The 20,843-nt window shown below is 43.2% G+C and overlaps 2 protein-coding genes across 2 annotated transcripts; both read left to right on the top strand.

The window, feature by feature from the left end:
- Positions 1-53: 53 nt before the first annotated feature.
- On the top strand, positions 54-911 carry psmb11b (proteasome 20S subunit beta 11b). The gene is made up of 2 exons (XM_028403890.1): positions 54-382; positions 575-911. The coding sequence occupies exons 1-2, from the start codon at positions 54-56 to the stop codon at positions 909-911; spliced, it is 666 nt and encodes a 221-aa protein (XP_028259691.1).
- A 2,429-nt stretch (positions 912-3,340) lies between these two features.
- Positions 3,341-20,369, top strand: cdh24a (cadherin 24, type 2a). Its single transcript, XM_028403889.1, has 14 exons — positions 3,341-3,453; positions 6,424-7,219; positions 11,145-11,439; positions 12,897-13,016; positions 13,360-13,527; positions 15,229-15,410; positions 15,986-16,242; positions 16,345-16,481; positions 16,633-16,754; positions 17,656-17,773; positions 17,915-18,223; positions 18,367-18,559; positions 18,664-19,063; positions 19,494-20,369. Exons 2-14 carry the CDS (start codon positions 6,578-6,580, stop codon positions 20,367-20,369), a joined length of 3,819 nt encoding a protein of 1,272 aa, XP_028259690.1. The 5' UTR covers positions 3,341-3,453; positions 6,424-6,577.
- The last annotated feature ends 474 nt before the right edge of the window (positions 20,370-20,843 follow it).

Here is a 20,843-nt window from a genome sequence, read left to right as displayed (position 1 = left end):
TGCCCCAAAACCTTCCCTTTGCCTCCTCTCAGCCTGTGCCTCTTCCCTTTCCCATGGCTCATGGCACCACCACCTTGGCTTTCATGTTTCAAGGCGGCGTGCTGGCTGCAGCAGACACTCGTTCCAGCTGCTCTGGCCTCGTGGCGTGCCCGGCCGCCCAGAAGATCCTGCCCATTCACAGTCACCTGGTGGGCACTACATCAGGAACTTCAGCCGACTGTGCACTTTGGAAACGGATACTGTCTCGGGAGTTGCGGCTTTACCAACTCCGGCATGGTCGACGGTTGTCTACAAGCGGAGCTGCCAAATTGCTGTCACACATGCTTCACCCTTTTAAGGGCACTGAGCTATGTGTGGCTGCCACGCTGTGTGGGTGGGATGGAGGAGAGGTGGATGATGAATGTCTTGGAGGTGCAATGATGGAGCTCAGCGGTCGTAGAGAAACAACAAAACATAAGAAGGCAGAGCAGGAAAAGTTTGTAGACACCTGCAATGAAAATATCCCTCTGGTACATACAGAGGCTCAGAGCTCTTCTTTATCTCAGCAGTGCTTTGCCAAAAAAAATCTAAGTTTCTCTGGACCCAGTCTGTTTTATGTATGCAGTGATGGTACCCGCCTGCAGGGAACGCTCTTCTCTGTTGGCTCAGGATCCCCCTACGCCTACTCAATTTTGGACCAAGGGGTTCAGTGGGGACTGACAGTAGAGGAGGCCACATCAATAGCTAGAGAGGCTGTGTACAGAGCCACACACAGGGACGCATACTCAGGAAACTGTGTAGACATCTATCACATCACCTCAAAAGGATGGACTCGCAGGACCAGAGAGGATTTGAAAGAGGAATATTACAGAGAAAAAGAGAGGCAAAGACATGAGGGAAGAGGGAGACAGGACGTGACTTTGTCTGCATGAAGACATGAAACAAACAGAAATGGCATGAGGAAAGAAAGGCAAACATCGGAGAGTATTTTGGAGCAGATACTAAATTAATGAACAGGACAGACAGTTGCATCCTCCAGGCTATTTCTCAAATGATTTGGGCATGCGTATCGTTCCCTCTAATAAACAGCTGATGTTTTGTTTGTGCTGATGATAAAATGTATAACAGCTCACTGCTGGCTGGCATTTTCAAATTAGACTTCAAAACTTTATAAATCATTATAGGAATATGAGATAATTACTACTTTCTCCTGCGTGTGGTTTAATCACATAAACAGTGAAAGGCAGAGAATGAATGATTTAAAAAAAATGTCTAAAGGCTGAATGTCATAATGTAGATCTGTGTATATGCGAGGACACTACAGGGGCCGGAAAACTGATTTGTGTCCGCTGTCAAAAGACTTCTGAAGTTTCTTTGATGTGTCAATAAATTAATAAATGAATGAGAGTTTGCTGAACTTGCCTGTTCATTTTGTTTGAGCCATTTGGTCATAAATTAAGCATTGAGTAATTATTCAAGTGACTACCACTCTGCAAAGGATATCAAGGTATGGAGCTGTACATCCTCATCCTCAATGTTTAGCCATGACTTCTCCAACTTCAGAGAAGATAGCTGAAGGGCAACACGATCCAACATATGGAACATATGGATGCAGCATATAAATTGCCATAGACTTATGCATGTAGTGTATGTGTGTGCAGACATGATGAGCTAATTTTTTAACATATTGTAAAATATTGTGCACAAGATTTTAATGGCACATACATACGCATATGTGTGCAGCAAGCATGTCCATATGTTATTAGCAGTATAAAATAAATTACAGACAGGGATGCGTGACTGTAAAATGAGCAGAGATGTGCACTACATATAGTACTACTGTATGATGATTGACTGTAGCTGTGAGAGTAAGAGGGGAAAGCCTCCCATCTTCCCCAGCCTCATTCATAATTCCCATCTTTGGAGGTTCATTAATGGCAGAATTATTAAGCGAATGAACCTTAAAACAAAAAAAAAGAAAAGAATGGAAACCAATTTGGTGGTCCTGCTTTGAAAGCAGGCACAGTACCGTAAGCACAGACAGTATAGAGGATGGAATTGTAAATCAAAGTCCTGAGCTTGTAGGAGAACTGTGTGTCTAGGTTTAAGCGAGCAGTGGTTCTTCCTTTGCTTGGTTTCTTCAAAGATTTTTGTTCAGCTATACTCCTCGCATGCAAACTCCAGCCGAGAGCAGAACAGACTCCACAGGGTTTGACCAAGAAGTGAAATGTCACAGATTCAGCCTTCCAACTTACATCAGTACTGTGTTTTTTTATTATTATCTGAAAACATATGACCCTTAAGAATATTCTTTGACAGCTCCCTCAGAGTACGAGCTCAGAGCATGTTTTGTGCTTAGAAATCCGCTCTTAAATCCTCACTGGCAGAATGATTACTGCTCCGCTTTGTTTTGTGCTTGCTTAGTAGTTTTGGCATTAATAGACCTCCATACACAGCTGGGTTTATATGGGATGTGAGGAGTGACCTTAGGCTTGCAAGTTTTCTTTCCAGTCATCACTGAACACTTGTCACATCGCCTCTAGTTTAAGGGCTCTCTTGTTTCTTAGTCATAAGACAGAACACAAGAATGATGATGAAATATGGAAAGAAAACATTTCATAGGTCAGGAGTGTTTCTTACATCATGACATTTCATGATGTAAAAATATCTCATGTTATACTAATGGAAGGTCCTACACACTCCTGCTGTCTATGGTAAGATCCGAATGTCAGGATTTAATGGTGAAAGGATTTCCGAAATGTTCAGTACAGCGGATTGTCATTAAAAAAACACATCATCCATTTAGCCCACAGAAATAAAATGTGCCATTGATGGGGAGGAGAGGAGGAGGAGGAGGAGGGGGGGATTACAGCTATACATCTGAGACATGTTTTTAGGGAGTGAGAGAACACTACTGGTGAAATTTCAGCTTTTAATGCATCCTTGAGTGGCAATTTTCTGCTACAGCTTCTGGGTGGAACAACTGGGAAAATGCAAACTTACTGAAGATGATTATGCAGACTGGCTACATTTGAGCAGATTAAAAACACACAGCATGGCTTCAAAGAAGCTATTTAGCCTAAGCAGGAAACACTGAAGAGGCTTAATGAACACTGAGATACAAACGGTGATAATTAGAGAGCAATGATTTTTGTCCAAGAATATCAAAATGAGACCATCCAGTTTGTGTCTGTGTGTAACACGGTGTGTGTCAAAAAACAGGCTTTTAATGTGACAGTGGCATTTCTGTGATAGTTACAAAGTAATGGAGAGATGGAGGAGAGAGACACACACACACACACACACACACACTGTGCAGAGAGGGAGGGTAGACGGAGGGAGAGAGAGAGAGACTGGGCTAAGTGGACAGACCTCACGTTGAGCTCAGATGAACCTCGGCATCCTTTCCCACGTTGGATCATTTCAGCTCCGTTAAACCAGGGGACCACCGGAGCAGAGCGGCTAACACACACGGTAAGCCCCCGCTCTCCGTCTGATAAACGACTTTTTAAAAGCTTTCACCATTCACTAGTTTACACAGTCCAAGTTTGCAGCCGTCGGCTTCTTCACTTTCTCATTTTTTTATTTTTTTGTCCGCGGAGAGGAGGCGGCTTCAAACTGTGTCACTGTCAGTTTGAAGCTGTTCGCAAATTAGCAGCAAACAAACAAACCTTTAGCCTTTATCTACCGACACTAAGCATGTTTAGGTGAAGTCACAGCCAGGCTGAGCGGAGGCTCTGGTGAAACACCGCATTATTCTGGGCGACTGATCTGAGAGCCAGGCTCTGACAGATGGCACGGATATATGCCGTGCTTCCCTTCTTCTGGCGAGGTAGCACGCTGAGCGCGCGTGTGTGTGTGTGTGTGTGTTCGCGTGAGCGCGCGGGTTGTGCGCGTTGTAGTACTCACCTGCCGCGTGCACTTTGACGCGGGGACGCTCGCTTCCCAAAAAAAAAAAAGAAATGACGCGGTCGCTGGACCTTGGCTCCGCAGCCGACAGCAGTATTTTGGGACGCTGCATTCATTATAATAGTTAGCCCAAGTGTGTAAATCACATTAACTTGCATCAAGTAGGTCATTTTTCTGGCTTCCTCTAACGAGACAAGGTCACGCTCCGGGCTGTTTAGTGTGTCTCTCTACTAGATAGGCTAATAAGCGCTCCAGATGTGAGTGTGCATGTGCGTGTGTGTGTGCGTGTAACACAGACCAAAGAGATAAAAACGTGCATATGTGTTTGCATTGTAACGTCAGAGCAGACATAGTTCTCTGCAGCCACTCTGTCAGTGTCACACACGCTTTTTTTATCTGACAGATAAGTACATGGCTCAACACTTGCTTAGCACAGCTGTGGTTTCACTTAAATGTTAATCTGTCTTGTCAAACCTTGACAAAGAGGTGAGTGATGTGCTGAGTACAGTGGGTCTGTCTTCAGCAGTCTCATTTGGATAGACTTAAGAGATTTCCCTGTGTGTGCACGGAGCAGTGGAGAGCCAGTGAGAATGGATGAGAGGTCTGTTGGCATTAAGAGGAATGGCAGAGAGAGAGAGAGAGAAAGCCAAAGATGTTCAAATGAAGCAGAATCTGTCCACGTCCTGCCTCCCCCCTCCCTCCCTCTCTCCCTCCCAGTGTACTTCTAAACCCCCCTCCTTGCCTCCATCTCCTATTTTTCCCTATGTAAAGGCCTGACATGCACAGGCTATTTTTAATAAAAAAGCGAAATAGCCTTGTTGCAGTGAAGCGACTCGATGCAGAGTGAAGTGAGACTGAAACAGCGATTTGCAATTTAGAGCTATGTCACCACTCATCATTCCATTCTGAGCCGGCAACAGCAAATCGTCCTCACGCTTTCATCCTCTATCCCTGCCTTACATTTCACACATATCCCATACACACTCTCTAAAGACTTCAAACAACGGTGAATGACATGTACTGCTGGCAACGTGGGTTTTGGAGCAAAGCTGGCAGAGAGAAATGTAAGCCTTGAGCTTATGTCTATGCTAATGCACAATAGCTGAGGAAGACAAAAGTGTTTTGGAAGAGCCACTTCTTGTTTTTCATAGATTAAAGATGCCAGCAAACAGATGCAGATGCTGTACATGATGCATTACATGGATGACTTGTTTTAATTGGTGAGCAAAATGAAACAAACAAAAATTCAAAGCTGAATTTCCATTTTATGAAATGATGGGAGAAAAATGACGATTTTTTTTTCTGTGAGACGCTCAGATTGTCTCAAGCCTGCTTCTTTTTTTAAAAGTAGAGCAGTAAAAAGAACATTGGTCTCACTTTTATGTGTCCTCCCCTTCATATGTTAGCATATCAATTTGAATATATCAGAAAATGTTATGGTTCACATTATACAGAGCCATCAAAGGCTGCTTCATTTCTATAGGCCCACACTGTTCCTGATTTCCCTCTAAATTCATCAAACCATATGTGTCCAGCGGACTAACAGTATGTACCATATCATATATGTCCTTTTAGCCAAGTTGGTAAGCATTTCCATGCAATGGCATGATGCAAATAAACCTAAATTATTCCTTGTATTGTTTTCAGGAGGAAAACATTCATAAAAACTTTATTTAAACCTGTTTGAAGCCCACATCCTGTTGTTATGAGTCATGCGCTGTTGCACTGTGTGGAAAATAATGCAAGCCCCCATGCGTGCATAAAGGTGAAAGCAGATGTCAGAATTGTTACATTCATTACAGATAATACTGAGGCACAGTGACGGATGCAAGAAGGGAAGAAAAACTGCTGTCACATGGTTTCAGTCTTGTTAAGTTGCTGACACTTTTTATCGCATCAAGACTCAAAGATCAATGGGCCGGGATCTGACTCAAATACTGACGAAAAGCAGATCATTAAACTTTTGGGGAATGAGGACAAGTCATTGATTAAATTATTTATGAGCCTAATTAATCTCTTAAAAGGGATTTTTTTTCACTACTGGGCATTGAGGCATGGGGACACAATCTTTAGGGACGGCATCAATCACCTGCTGTCCACGCAATTGTGTGTGACAAGGAGCAGTAAAGTACCTGAGCTCCACCTCATCGCCAGGCCCTCGGGCTGTAAATTAATTGAAATTTTTTAAGACCGTACTTATTTCTCCTCGAGTGTGATCAATGGGAAGATTCACATGTACAGGTACAAAGTGAACTCTTCTTTTTAGGTGATTACTCACAGACCCAAATGTCCATGGTTCTCGTGTAAACTCGCAGCTATTTTTACAGCATCTGGAAAAGAGCTCAGATTAGCAAACGGAGCTGTTCAACAAAGCGTAGAGAAACATTTATCCAGAAATTAGTCACAAAAATATCCTCCTCTTCACAAGATAATAAGGAAGATGTCAGCTTCTTTGTGTTGTCTCACTTGTGGTGTCTCCAAGCACTTGTTTTCCATTTTAATGAACACAATCACACCAATTATGTCTCCTCTCAGGTAATCCACTGCAGCATGTGTACTGCATGGAAAAATGTGAGAAAAGAAGGTGAGATGAAGACGCAGTCTGCGGAGAGGAAAAGAAACACTGAGGCAGACACACCATCATAAACACCTGCGTCTGATTCGTCTCTTTCTGACAAACTGATCGGCAATGGCGGCACACGTTGTGCTTCTTTTTCTTCTATTCTTCAAAGGAGAACGAAATGGTATTTCAGTGTCTGCTGGCCTTTCAGAGGAACATCGGGACTCAAAAGTAATATCAAGCAAAAAGCAACAAGTTTTACCTCGTTCAGAGTCTATGGACAACTTTTTTGTGGGAGTCAAGAGCCAGATTCAGGCTGCAACGGAGGATATAAGAACCTTACCGAAACCAACTGATGGAACAAGTAATGATTTTGATGCAGCGAAGTACACAGACGTACTTAAACATCCGGAATCTTCCACCAAATCCCTAATGTCTAAACATAGCCCTGAACTAGCTGTGAACCGCAAGGAAAGGAGCAATTTGACTAATGGAGAGGTTGAAGGTGTAATTAATAATCACAGTCTAGTGCCAAGTTCAGAGGAGGAGAAGGCTCTCCAGCCTCGGCTCTATTTGGAGACAGGTGTCGGTGACGTTCAGCATGAGAGGACTTGGGACCGCTCTAAATGGGTCACAGAGTCTGAGCACCGTCAGTCGGAGCCGTACCTGCTGGGAGCGGAGTCTCGCTCTCGCCGGCGCAGGAGCTGGCTCTGGAACCAGTTCTTTGTGATCGAGGAGTACAGAGGGCCCGAGCCTGTGCTCATTGGACGGGTAAGCTGTTGTCACAATCAGGCTGCATGCACATGTTTATCACATCATAAATTATATCTGTGACTCATTCCTGGAAAAAAAACAACACATTTTTGTAGGCGCATGCAGTTTTGTAGATAAATTAGAATCATGCAGGAGATAATTTAATTGGAGCAAACAAAATTACCCACGTAAGTGCTCGACGATAACCTTTTCACTCCATTTCTCTCATTAACAACTCTGTGTTTCCTGCTCTGTGTGTTTGCGAACCCTTATACACTCACATTGTTTTGCTCTCAACGTCTTCACTCTTTGCCGGAGTGCCACAGTTCCAACTAATGAAAGTTTGAAATTGGAGCAAGTAATTTGGAAACAGTTGTTTTGTCTCCAGCAAGATTGCTAGTTGCATTATTGGTTATAGAGGAGCACAGGGGGAATGGTAAACAGCTCCATAGCCCCAGGTAAATGACTCATGCAGTTTGAATAGTTTTAGTTCAGTGATGGTAGTATACTAATGTTGTTGGCCATATTGATAATTAATCTATAGGTAAATAGCCATATCCATAATGTAAAAAATACATGTAAATAAACACTTTTTTACATTTTAAAAAATAGTAATATATGCAATTTTTACCATTTTAATATACATTGTTAAAAAGGATTTATGGTAGCCTTAAATGAGAAATGGGCAAGTGTGACAGTATTATGACAACTCTGGGTGCTTTTACCCTGTAAAGCAAATGGTGTAATGCCACCCTGTGTGGCTCAGGAATCAGGTGCTTGCTGTTGTCACCATAGACCACTGTCCAGAATTTAGATAGAGAAAAGCCCCACCTTGAACTGGGCACTCACTACATTGTCCATAAATGGCAGAACTCAAAATATGAAGCTCTTTTTTTTACGAGCCTTTAAAGGTAGTCAATTTTTTTCACATCACAAGCCAGAGTTTGAGTTCACACCTCCAAAGAGCACCTATGGAAATGTCCCTGCAGCCCGACAAGGATTAAAGAGATCATCAGCAGTCACAGTCAGTTGTAATTTCAGCATCCACTATCAGAGTGCTAACATTTTGTCGACGAAATCATCTGTAAAAAAGTCAAAAGGGAAGTCTTTTAGTTCTGATGTATAATCAATACACAAAATGGAAATAAATTTCAAGCTTTTTGCCTAGAAGCCGGTTTAAATAATGACTTTTGCCTCTCAGCTCCATTCACTCCTGTTCATTGAGAAAACCCTTTTTGTAAATTGCAGTTATTATCAGTACACTGACATTATTAGGAAGTGGTCAGGCTTCATGCAAACAGATTGTGCCAGTCACGTATAAAACATGCAAATAACTGCCTGTAATTCTTCACAGGATGCTGACTGGTGTAGAGCAGCCACTAATTTATAGCTTGAATGAAAAAGAGCTCACTGTAAAGATGATGTGTTCAAATTCAAAGTTCATGCAAATTTTACCTCAGGAGTGTTTGAGGGTTTTTCCAACAACAGCAGCCAGTGTTCAGTTGCATAGTTGTCATCCAGAGGAAAAGGGTGTATGTTGTGTGTATGTTGGCCAACACAAATATTGATACATTAGATTTATTTTGTAAGTACGATTTATGTGCTTGCTAAAAGACTGCCATCGTGCGCTTAGTGATGAGGAACATGTATAATTGCAGTGCTTGTACGGCAGCACCCCCACTTGTTGTGTCACATACTTGAGTTTTTACAGTCGACCACACCAGCAAGCAACACGGAAAGTGTCTGTGATGATTTAATCCACAGCACACCTGAACCATTCAATCCCATGGGTTTACTTGTAGCATTTCACAGTCAGGCGCTCCACACTAATGCATCCGCTGGCAGCTACAGTATACTCAGAGTAGGATTATATCAACTGTAACGCTAACAGGGAAGGCTGCCAGCTACTCCGTAGCAGGCAGTATAGTTTATAGTGACAGTCTAGATTGGATTCTTACCAGTGCAGTATACACCTCATAAATGTTTAATCTTCTGCTCTGGTTGTTATTGATACAGTCAGGGAGAGGTGTTAAAGCAATCAGTAGACACACGAGATTGCTCATTCCTCTGCAAGCAGAGTGTTGATGTTGATATTCATGTAATATAGTAGCCCTGCATTGTGAGGGGAGTTGAAGGCACAGCATTTTCTGTGTCAGGCAGCTCAGTTTGTTTGCCAAAAATAGAGAGACAATCACGTCAAACCCATTGCCAGTGCATGGTTTGAGGTGAGCTATCAACAGTTCAAATCACAGGTGCCTCAACCCATGCAAAAGAAGAAAAGAACTTGGCTGCCAAAGAAAGCAGTGTGAAGCAGATATAAACCCGAGGGTGGATGTAGTGCAAGAGTGAGAGGAGGGGTAAAATTGAGATTACAGAGTGGGAGAGAAAGTGACAAAGGGATCGGAAGAGACAGTTTCCTTGTTTTCTTGCTTTGTTTGTGAGGGGTGGATAAATTTCTTCCCCAGCGTGAGAGTGTTTTTCCATGCTGACTGAAGCACAGCAGGACTGAGCCAGCAATTAGACAGTGAGGAGAGGAGGTCTGGATAGAAGAAGGGGGAAGTGAGGCGGGAGAGAGGGAGGGGGTAAAGAGCAGGGGAGCGAGGTAGGCACAGACACTGACAGAGATGTCTCTCTCGTGGTGAAGTGTGGGATCAAAATCAAAGCTCGCTTTAAGGAAGAAAGGAGGCAGAATGGTGTGGGTGTGGGGATGAATGGAAAAACCCTGAGTCCCTTATCTAGCAATTTATTGGGCATGCTATCATGACTTTCTTTAATCCTCAACTTCATCCACCAACACATACACACCACACAATGTACACTAATCTAATGTTTTCTCCTGGTTTCTGCATGCATGCTGTGCAGCTTGTGAGCTGCAGTGGTGTGAACATGCTTTGTGTTAACATGCATTGCAGGATACAGTTGCTCTGAAGGAGGCATCTGTCTGAAGCACACATCATATGCATATTATTATGCAACTAAATGAATCTGTTTCAACGTGGCACAAAATGAATATGCCTCACAAACAATTTGAAATAGTCTCATTTGAAAACAGACAGCATTTGCAGCTGAATTTTAAAGACAAGGCTTTAGTTCTCATGAGTATCTGAGGTCCACAGCAGAGGTTGTGAGTAAGCCTTGTGGATTATGAACATGTGCAGATGTGCCTTAAGGACAGAGAGAGAGAGATGTGAAGGTTCCTGGTCAGAAAGCTCAGTCTGATGAAGGCTGAGTAATCTCTTTAGCTTTCTATTTCTGTGTGTTTGGCCTTTTACCTATCTAGCTCACACTAATATCCTCTCTGCCATTAAATACCGAACCAGTATTCTGCACCAGAGAGTAAAACATAGCAAGAAAGAGAGAGAGAGAGAGCGGGAGAGGGAGGAATGAGAAATGTGAGCAGATGGGCATTCTGTGTAGCCGAGGTAACTTGATGAAAAAAGAGCCAGACTGGAAGAAGAGGTGGTTTAAAAGGTACGGGCAAGTCAGGCAGATGGATTTACAAGAAGGGAAAGAAGGGGACAGATGGATTAAAGAGTGAGAACAATTTACAGATGGGTACTGCCCGTAATAGCAGAATACATCTGTGAGCATACACGTATGGCAGTTGCAGGGCCACTGTCCGCATTAATGTGGATTTCCCTCTCTACAAACCCCCAATAGCACGTTCGGTCCAATGACTTAATTAGCTGAACGCATCAGTACTCATCCTGGTCCCATATGTGTCTTCCACACCTGGTGCCATTCATTTCAGATTCACTGAGCACATCCCATCTTAACGTAAATCACCCATTTCACATAGTCAGGTTTGCAGCACTTGCCAGACAAATGGAATAGTGTTAATGAGCGATACCTGCATCAACACTCTGCATCTGAAAGCGATGATGCCTGAAGGTGTTGAAGTGATTTACTCTGTGTTTTTTTTTGTTTTGTTTTTATTTTCCAGCTGCACACAGATATGGACAAGGGAGATGGACACACTAAATACATGTTGGAGGGAGAGGGAGTGGGCTCTGTGTTTGTTATTGACAGCAACACAGGCAACATACATGTCACCAAGTCTCTGGACCGAGAGGAAAAAGACCAGTACCGTCTCATCGCAACAGCTACAGACCGCGAGACCGGCCGGGCCCTGGAGCCCTCATCTGAGTTCATCATCAGGGTGCAGGACATCAATGACAACCCACCTGTTTTCCCCAATGAACCCTATGTTGCCATGGTGCCAGAGATGGCCAACATAGGTGAGGTGATAAAACAACATTCAAGTGGTACTTCGCCCCAAGTCTCTTGAAAGGTGGCTGTAAAACGTCAGGAGTGTTGTCCCTCTTGGAGAGCTACAGCTTTCCTGGGCTTGAATTCATGTCACTTTTAGTGGATCCCAGCGGAGGCAAGTTTCACAGCCAGCAAAACAGCATGGAGGCTCTGTCTGTAATTTCTATTTTTCTCATTCACTACTCACTATAAAGCAAACACCCAAGAGTTCCCTCCCTGTAGGGAGCTGTAAATTAAGATCTCAGACTTCTGCCTCTCTGGCATCAGTCACGGGTGTAGAGCTCCAGAAAAGAAAGTTTTGCATTACAATATCCAACAGTGTAGGTTTGTTAGTGTTATGGTGAGAGTATTGATGGAATTTTATGCAGTTCATACTTGACAACAGACAAACGATGCACTGACCTCTTTGTTGTGGGGACGATCGACATTCACTCATGGATCAAATGACTCTGCGGTTGTGTCGCAGGTGTTTATTGGCTCCAGCTCTGATTGGCAGTGATGTAAACCTCATACCCGGGAACAGGCTCATTTTCACCTCCATCTGTGACAGTTTGGCCTTCCAGCCACAAATTCCATCGGTCTCCATTCAGGTGGTGCATGAACGTCAATCATAAATGGGATTGGATCAATAACACTTCCACAGTGACAGTATCACCGTGCTAGTTTTTAACAGACTCAGGAGTGACAGTTGGGGTTAGGCTGATAGGAATGTTATTTGCTTTGGAGATCCTAAACCAAAGATTAAATAGTCATTAGGATTTATCTTTCCCCAGATTTAGAGAAAACCAATCCAATAGGTGTTGAGATATGTCAGTGCAAGCTCTCATTCATCCAGGTCATGTATGTCCAAGAGTTTAAATCAAGGCGACTGGACTCATGGATTTGTTTTGAAGATATTTTGCCACTCCCCCCCATCAGAACTGAGGAAGCGAAATGTCTTTAGAAAAAAATTCCTTAATCCAGTTGCCTTGATTTAAACTTTTGGACAGTTGTTGAGATAGTTTCATCAGAATTGAAGTGGAAGATTGTTCCAGAATGTGGCCAAACACACTGCAAAACTTCAAAGAAGGTAATTGTTTAAAGCTGTAACTGGGTGTTTAGCCACAGTTATTTAAAGTACATGTCTTTTGGAACATCATACGAAGGATGGATGGATACATGGATGGATGGCAAAGAACTGGATTATCCTTTTAATCCTGCAGATTTAAGTATCTGATATTCAAAGGATAGATTCAGGATAATTTATCATAGATCCCTGTAGGGGGGATATGCAGATATTACAGCCACTGAGCAGGATCCTGGATAAAGTATCTGGGGGAACAAGACCCTGTTTGATGGCTCATGAACCACTCTACTTTATAGTCTGCTTTCATTTGAAAGGGTTCTTTGACCCATCACCTGCGTCATGCCCTCTCTTTTTTTACAGGCACGTCCATAATCCAAGTCACGGCCAGAGATGCAGACGATCCAACATATGGAAACAGCGCCCGTCTGGTGTACGCCATCACTCAGGGCCAGGACATCTTTTCAGTGGACCCTCAGACAGGTCGGTCCATGTACTCACACCACACTTCCCCTTTTAAGCTGTTTACCATGAAGTGCCTTCACAGCTGATGATTACACTTTACATGGTTAATCCCAGTGGTGCTCTCAGTTATCATATGCTGCATCCTCCGCTACCATATGTCCAGTGTGGATACGAACATTTGCAGTGTCTTTATATGATCTGTTCAGAAACAGAAGTAGCCTGGAGTGGTAGTGTTGCAACGTCCTAATTCTGAAGAGTGTGCACTGACTGGCTTTGATGGTAACGGCGAGAGACATTGTGTCACTGTAAAATCTGTGGCTGTCGTGATTTTTCCTCCATGTCCCGCTCTCCTCTCCACCAGGCATCCTGCGGACAGCCATACCTGACATGGACAGAGAGACTCAGGATGAGTATCTGGTCGTCCTGCAGGCCAAAGACATGGGGGGGCATCTGGGCGGATTATCGGGAACTACAACCGTCACTGTGAAGCTGAGTGATGTCAACGACAACCCCCCTCACTTCAGACGGAGTAAGCACAGCCGCTATCAGATCTCCACTTAACTGTTGGCTGCTTTCAATCTCCGTAGCTGTGGAATGTGTGTGTGTAAGTGTGAGTGAAGATTAACATGATGAAACATCTTGTAACGACATTTGTGACAGAAGTCTGATATTTCTTGCCTGCTTTGGGCCGTACTCGCTTTGACAGGTTCAAGATAAGACATAAGCTCTAAAGTAGCTAAACAACCCATCGGTCTTGTCTTCCTCTTATTTTATGCACTCCTCCTAATTATTGTATTTAACATCAGTTGAAATAGCATAACCTTTGCCAAGATGACTGGCATTAACATTTATACAAACACTCCCCATTTGGTCTCTTTGGTTCAAATGGACTGTGCCTTGACGTCGGAGAGTGAAAGATCATGTCCGCTTTTCTTATCCAAGCTTTTTCCCGTTTCATGTTATTAATATTTCATGCTAAAGTTCAGTGCTTTCTGCTTCAATAGACGGTAAAATCACTGCAGAATGTGTCTAACACTTTGAGACATACACTGCATTTCTCTATATACTACCCCTCTGCCTTTTCCCCTCTTCCCTACTTCTTCTTCTTCCTGACAGCCTCTGCTTGCTGCCATTCATCTTAATGTTTAAGACCTCCTTCCCTCATGTTGATCTATTGTGCTGCGATACAATGTTTTATAGAAGCATTTTAATATTTCCAAATGCCAGCTGGGGTGTGTTATTTATTTACTGATATCTGACTATATCTTCCCTCCCTCCCCGTCTTAGTGGAGGTCATTATTTTCAGTTTGACAATAATGTCACAGTTTAAGCAAACGCCTCATTTAGTATGCTCTTTGAATGCGAGGGGCGTGATTTTTAAATGTTCTTCATTATGTGGAGCATTTGAATGATTAACAATCAGCAAGGTAGAGCTGCCGAGATTAAAATGAAGGCGTTTCTTTGAATTTGCAGCTTGTCACCGTGCAACATTACAAGTGATGCAGAAGTCATTGTGACCTGCCACAGATCACTGGCTGCTTTGTCATGCCTGCTAACAGGACACCCTATAATCTGAACTAAACAATAACAAAAGAATAGATTAGCCACTTTGGAATGGGGCGGGTCATTTAAAGCTTCATTTTTATTATGTTTTTGTAATGATAGTTTAACAATCTAAGTCCCACCACTTCTGGTCCTTTATTTATGAATTGCATCCTTGCAATATGAATTACATGTTATACATTGCAGCTGTATGTCAAGTAAAATATACCTTATCTACAGCTTTGTACCTTGGTGAAAATGATTAGTAGCTTGTAATTTTAACAGTAAGGTATTTTAGTGCAAAGGTCATTGTTGAGCAAACAATGCACAAAGAGGGAATTCTTGCCAAAATTGCTCACTCTTAGTTCTGCATGCATTTGTCCACTGAGAACTATAGAAGTCGTGCCCCTTTTCTTACTATAGAATTGCATTAGAAAGAGATCTTTTTATAGCTGCAGCAGGAAGCAGCACCTCCTCCACTGGTAAGAGTCTGTAGGTAATGTATTACACCACAGATCAGAGAAAAACATGAACACTCCTAAACTACAATGAAATATTTATAGGAGAGCAGGCGCATGCATTATGTTAATAGCAAGTGTGTTTTGACATAAAACTGAGCCAAACATGTCCTCATCAGCATTCAGTGCCAGTTCTCAGACTGTTATATTCATTGTCTGAATCCCTGCAGGTGCGTGGTCGTTTTCTGTATCGGAGCTCGCAGCGCCAGGTGTGGAGGTGGGCCGTCTCACTGCCACCGATCCTGATCTGGGAGAAAATGCACAGCTGGAGTTTACCATCCTGGACAATGAGGAGGCTGAAATATTCAATATAAGCAGGAGAGACAAAGAGGCTGTCATTGTACTGAACAAGGTGAGTGACTACATGCAGAGTGAATGTTGAGATAAAGCAAAAAGTTAACAGAGGATCTGAAGCTATATGTAGGAGTTTATGCTTAAATATTAAGGATATTTGGTACAAATTTGTATGTTTCAGACACTAAAATACTCTGTGTTGCTGCTAGACTCAGACTCAAGCTTCACAGTGGCCAATTAATGAGTAACAATGAACTAATAATCAGCTGGTGACACACTGTAACTCATTTAAAGTGAGTAGGTCATATTAAAAGCAGCTACTTTGAATGGATTTTTACTTTTACAGGCAAGCATTGGGCCGTAAAAATAATTATTGTACAGTTGAATCATAAAGCAAGTGGTTGCAGAATGAAGAGGAGCTGATGAATAATTACCACAAAATGTATTACAGCCAGATGCAAAAGACAGTCCGAAATAGAAGAGATAAAGAAAAGTGTAAAAAGGTGCCTCAAGTGAATAATGAAGTACTGTATATGGGTAGAAAAGGATCACATGTACATATTCATCAAATGTGAATGGCTTTCCATAAACTGTAGCCTGCACATTATGAACATTTTATGCTTTATCCAACAGATCCTGGATTATGAAACCCGTAATTCTTACACTTTCTCTGTGGAAGTTGCAAACCCAATAGTGGATGCCCGATACCTAAGAAAAGGCCCCTTTAAGGACCAGGCAACAGTACGGGTCATGGTCCTTAATGCTGATGAGCCGCCACGATTCTCCCAGTCCCTGTACCATCTGGACGTGTCTGAGAACTGCCCCCCTGTCTGCTCCGTTGGTCAGGTCTATGCTGTGGACCCAGACACCGGACAGAGCACCAACATCAGGTGGTCATTACTCCATCACTTACTCATTTAGTCACTCACTCAGGGCTTGTTTCACTATCTTTCTCCTTCCTGTTCTTGATAGTGCCTATTTCTGTATCTCAGGTACTCCATCGATCCCCAGTCAGACCCTGAGGCTCTGTTCCGCATCGCCTCTGACACAGGCTTTATCAGCACAGTGATGGAGCTTGACCGTGAGCAGGAGCAGTGGCATAATATCACTGTCATCGCCACACAGAGGGGTATGTCAGACCCTCTGCCCTCGGGCGCCATGAGCACCAGAGCTTAGCAAAGTCATATTTTACTGAAGCCCCTGCCTGGAGATGGGAACACAAAGTGAAAATGAAATTCTCTGATAATTTCAACATTAGTGTTGGTTTCATTTTCTTTCAGACAACCCAAATCTTGTGTCAAGGGTTGTGGTTGCTATAGAGACACTAGACCAGAATGACAATGCGCCAGAGTTGGACAGGCAGTACACAACCTCAGTGTGTGACTCCAGTGTCCCCGGTCAGGTCAGTATGCATTGTGTTTTTGGCTGATATTACATTTAACTTTAGATGTGTTCTTGTTTTTGTCCATTCTGTGTCAAGCTGAGGTGAATGGTCAATTATTTCTAGAGGGGAATCACAGCATCTCGAGCTAATCAGGTTTATATTTCCTCTTCAGTTTTCAGCATCATACCATACTATTCTATATGAGACTTACATCTGTTTGAATAGGAAAACTCCAAGCGTGAGATTTGTTAATAAGTTTCAATAAACAATGAGAAGTGATCAGTAATAACTGCAGCCCTGATTTAATTTCATGCTGCACATTTTTAAAAACAGATCTGCTGTCAGAAAAATAATAAATGAGCAGTCAGTCTGTGTTTTCTGCTTCATAACTAATGCCTCTCGTGTTTTGTCAGTTGATGATAATAATTATGAAAATAATAACACCAAAGTTATAAAGTGCTTTCCATGGATAAAGCACATTTTAATGGGGCAAATAAAATCAGAGAATTCAAAGTAATACAGGCATTTTATCATGAGGCAGCAGCCACTGCTGGCATTAGCAGTGACTTAAATCTGCTCTGATACAGAAATTAAAAACAGTAACGCTGGATCACTGCTTCATTGTTTCCTGTAAATCCCTTGTGGCATACCCCGCAACTAATAAGCAGCTACCATAAAGAGCGGTAATTGCAAAATGTAAATTAATTAAACAGCTTTTTCTGCTAAAGTGACAACAATAAACAGCGTAAAACAGTCCGTGATTTTTATTTAATGGATAGTTGCAATTGAATTATTTTAGATGCTTGAAGAAGACTCACCTTTTTATCATCTCATGAATCATCATAAGATTTATTCTGTGAAACCTTGGTGAAGTTTTACCTCCAGGTTATGATTAAAATAGTGGCACTGTGTTCTACAGGTGGTTCAGGTTCTGAGAGCTATCGACAGGGACCTAAGTGAACAGGAGACCCCAATCCACTTCAGCATCCCTCCAGAGTCCAGTTCAGCCCTCAACCTCACCATCAGGGAGACTGGAGGTGGCATCGCTTGGCTTTGTTTTTTCCATATTATGCAAAAAAAAAAAAAAAACAGAAAATGGAGACAAGTCAAAACAGATGCATGCTTGATGTGCAGTGGCCGTGCTTGATGTGTGTATGTGTGTTTTACCACATTATCAGGTGTGACAGCCAGCCTGGTGCTCCAGTCAGCCTTGGAGCCCCTCCCTGGCTTTTCCTCATCTTTGCTCACCCTCTACGTGCCAGTTGTGCTGCGCGACGGGGCCTCGGGTCTGACAAACACTGGCACAGTCACTGTGACCATTTGTCCCTGTCTGCGAGGGGGGATGCAGACAGAGGACAGGGGCAGACAGAGGGACAGGAGATGGGAGAGACACATGGTTTGTCTCCCTGTTCCTTCTGCATCTCCATCCCTCATATTCAGCTTGGTCACCTTACTGGCAATGCTAGCTTGTGTCACCACTCTGCTGGGTAAGTCTGGTTACTTCAAGTATTTTAACTACTATTAATCTGTGATTTGTGCCTTTTTGAAAGATGCTGAGCAGTTGTGTCAGGTTGTTTCTGTAACATCTGAAGTATGTGGTCATGTGTCTCTCTTTTTTTTTGCCCCTTAGTGGTGTGTGCACTCTCCCTGTCATTGCGCCATCAGAAACGAGACTCCCACTCACCCTTCGAGGAGGACGATGTCAGGGAGAACATCATATCCTATGATGACGAGGGGGGAGGGGAAGCAGACACCGCAGCCTTTGACATTACAGCGCTGCAGAGCATGCACAGAATACAGCACATGCACAACAACAGAAACATGTGAGCTGTTCCAAAAATTGAAAAAAAAAGGGTTATCCTTGCCATGGCGGTTTGTAGAAGTGTGTGTGCGTTTGTGTGTCTCTGACATTTATCTCTTGGCACAGATGGTATACCCAGCAGAATCCGCCCAGGGCCAGGACTTACAGCTGGAGTCGTCTCCCGCGCCCCGGCCTAGACCCTCAGCAGCGCCCTGGTTCCGCTCCGCTTTACGGACGCCTCTGCTATGGCATCCACACGCTGCCTGTTCTCAGAGATTATCCAGCCGGGCCTCTGGAGGCAGGTCTGCAGCTAACTCAGCTGAGCCACGGGCTCACCGGAGGTCATTTCAACAACTCCCTCGTCATCCAGAACCAGAGCACCTTTGAGCCTCTGCTGTGCTCTCCTGAGATGAGTCCTGGTAGTTTCGAAGCAGACCACGTGCTGGCAAAGAGCAAAATCACACACAGAAACGAAGGCAGTGAAGCAAACACTGCTGGCAACAAAGAGAGTCAGGACGAGGCCAAGGTCAGACAACAGTGCGGCACAAAAACAAATGAAAATATGTGGCAATTATGTGGAAGCAAATAAAGGCAGGTTTTAACTTAATGAGCTTCATGTTTTATTTGCTGGTTTAAATATTTAAATATTGTTCTAAATGGGGTGTATCAGAATCACACCACCTTCAAATCATCAAGTATTCAGGTAGATGATGGATCAGTTAAACTTTAATTATGAATTATATAGTGAGCAATATGAATTAAACAGGAGGAGATGGGATAGACACACATATATATTGTAACTTTTACTGAAACACATTATTCTTAATTAACCCCTACCTTTTATTAAATACTCTGGAACTAGAATTATTCACACTCGTTCTTTTTTGCTTCCATACAATGTTTTTAAGTCTCTGTTTATTTAAATGTCTTATTTTTGTCATTCTTTCCTTTTTCAGATAAACTCAGCAGAAACAGAGTCGACACCAGCCAGCACATCTGTAGATCTGACCTACTGCGACACAAATGAGTCGTCATGCCAAAGTCGCACCAGCTTCTCATCAAACCAGCTAGAGGGCCGACCAGGCTCGTCCCAGACTCAGATCAGCACCGGGGCGAACAGCTGCACAGTAGATGACACTGACACCGATTCATCCATCCCCTCCATCTCAGAGAGAAATTATTCAAATGGTAGTCAAATCAGCTGTATGAACCCTCCTGTCTACCTGAAAGGAGACACATACAGCATTGTGGGCTCGCTGAATCCAAACAGCAGAGGGATGTGTATGAATGGGACTAACAGTAGCGGGTTATACCCAGCAGGAGTTCAGCTACTGAACATGTGCAGACTCCAGAGAAAAGGATTGACCCCACAGTCTTTGACCTTACCTAGGGGCATGTTTGGCAACAGCATAGGCCGGGCGTGTGGGGCGGAGCCTGCAGAAACTGAAGCCGCCAACCCGCAGCCTCTCCGGATGGAGGAGCTCTTGAACATCCGTCTGGATCAGGTCACCTTTGACCTTTCGCAGCCGCCCTATGACTCACTGCAGACTTATGAGTTTGAGGGCCGCGACTCTAGGGCCGAGTCGCTGAGTTCACTGGAGAGTGACGGAGAGAAGGATGACGAGAGAGTGGTGGGAGGGATAGAGGAGTTAAACCAGAAATTTCAGCGGCTGGTGGAGATCATCCATGAGAGGGAGAAGGAGAAGGAGAAGGAGAGCGAGGGAGGAGAAACAAAAGCAACGGATGGAGGCGAAACTGCAGAGGCCACTCTCAATGAGACTCATAAACAAAACGAGGACAAAGGAAAAGAACAGCAGAGATGGGATTTCTAGACTGCAATAAAAGAAAAGTTCGAAAGAGAAGAACTCTCTCGACAGTTATGGATTTTAAACACAGCAGGGGCGCCAAAATACACCGCCTCTGACAGAAATCTTCTTGTTTTTGCCCCCTGCTAGGAAAAATCCAAGAGGCTGACAGCATAGTGAAGAATTGTGGTGCAATCAGTGCACAGCATATATTGTAGTTTTCACCTCCACCATGTTTAGAAAATGCATATGGAACCTGTCACTTTTCACACTGCTGTTGTAACTGATATTAATAATGCACTCGGGCTTTCAAAGATAAAGTTATAAAAAATTTACTTTTCTAAAATATTGATTCTGAGTTCTGAAAGCTGCATTGTTAGAAAATAGGCCTCATCAAATATTGATTGGATTTGTGATATTTAATATTGATAGTTTAATAGGGGGCACACTCACTAGGAAACCCCTGGAATTTAAATGCATTTGCATCTGAATTGGAGCATT

This window comes from Parambassis ranga, chromosome 4 (assembly GCF_900634625.1).
Source record: "Parambassis ranga chromosome 4, fParRan2.1, whole genome shotgun sequence".
In the NCBI taxonomy this organism is placed as follows: domain Eukaryota; kingdom Metazoa; phylum Chordata; class Actinopteri; family Ambassidae; genus Parambassis; species Parambassis ranga.
The sequence above is the reverse complement of the archived record's forward strand: the minus strand, read 5'-3'. Positions and strand labels throughout refer to the sequence as shown.

Excerpts from the sequence above, each read along its gene's own strand:
- cdh24a (XM_028403889.1), top strand. The coding sequence starts at position 6,578 with ATGGCGGCACACGTTGTGCTTCTTTTTCTTCTATTCTTCAAAGGAGAA. Across the intron at positions 15,411-15,985 it reads CTGTCATTGTACTGAACAAG|ATCCTGGATTATGAAACCCG; the intron begins GTGAGTGACTAC and ends TTTATCCAACAG. Across the intron at positions 18,224-18,366 it reads TTGTGTCACCACTCTGCTGG|TGGTGTGTGCACTCTCCCTG; the intron begins GTAAGTCTGGTT and ends TTTGCCCCTTAG.
- psmb11b (XM_028403890.1), top strand. The coding sequence starts at position 54 with ATGGCTCATGGCACCACCACCTTGGCTTTCATGTTTCAAGGCGGCGTG. Across the intron at positions 383-574 it reads ACGCTGTGTGGGTGGGATGG|CTCTGGACCCAGTCTGTTTT; the intron begins AGGAGAGGTGGA and ends AAATCTAAGTTT.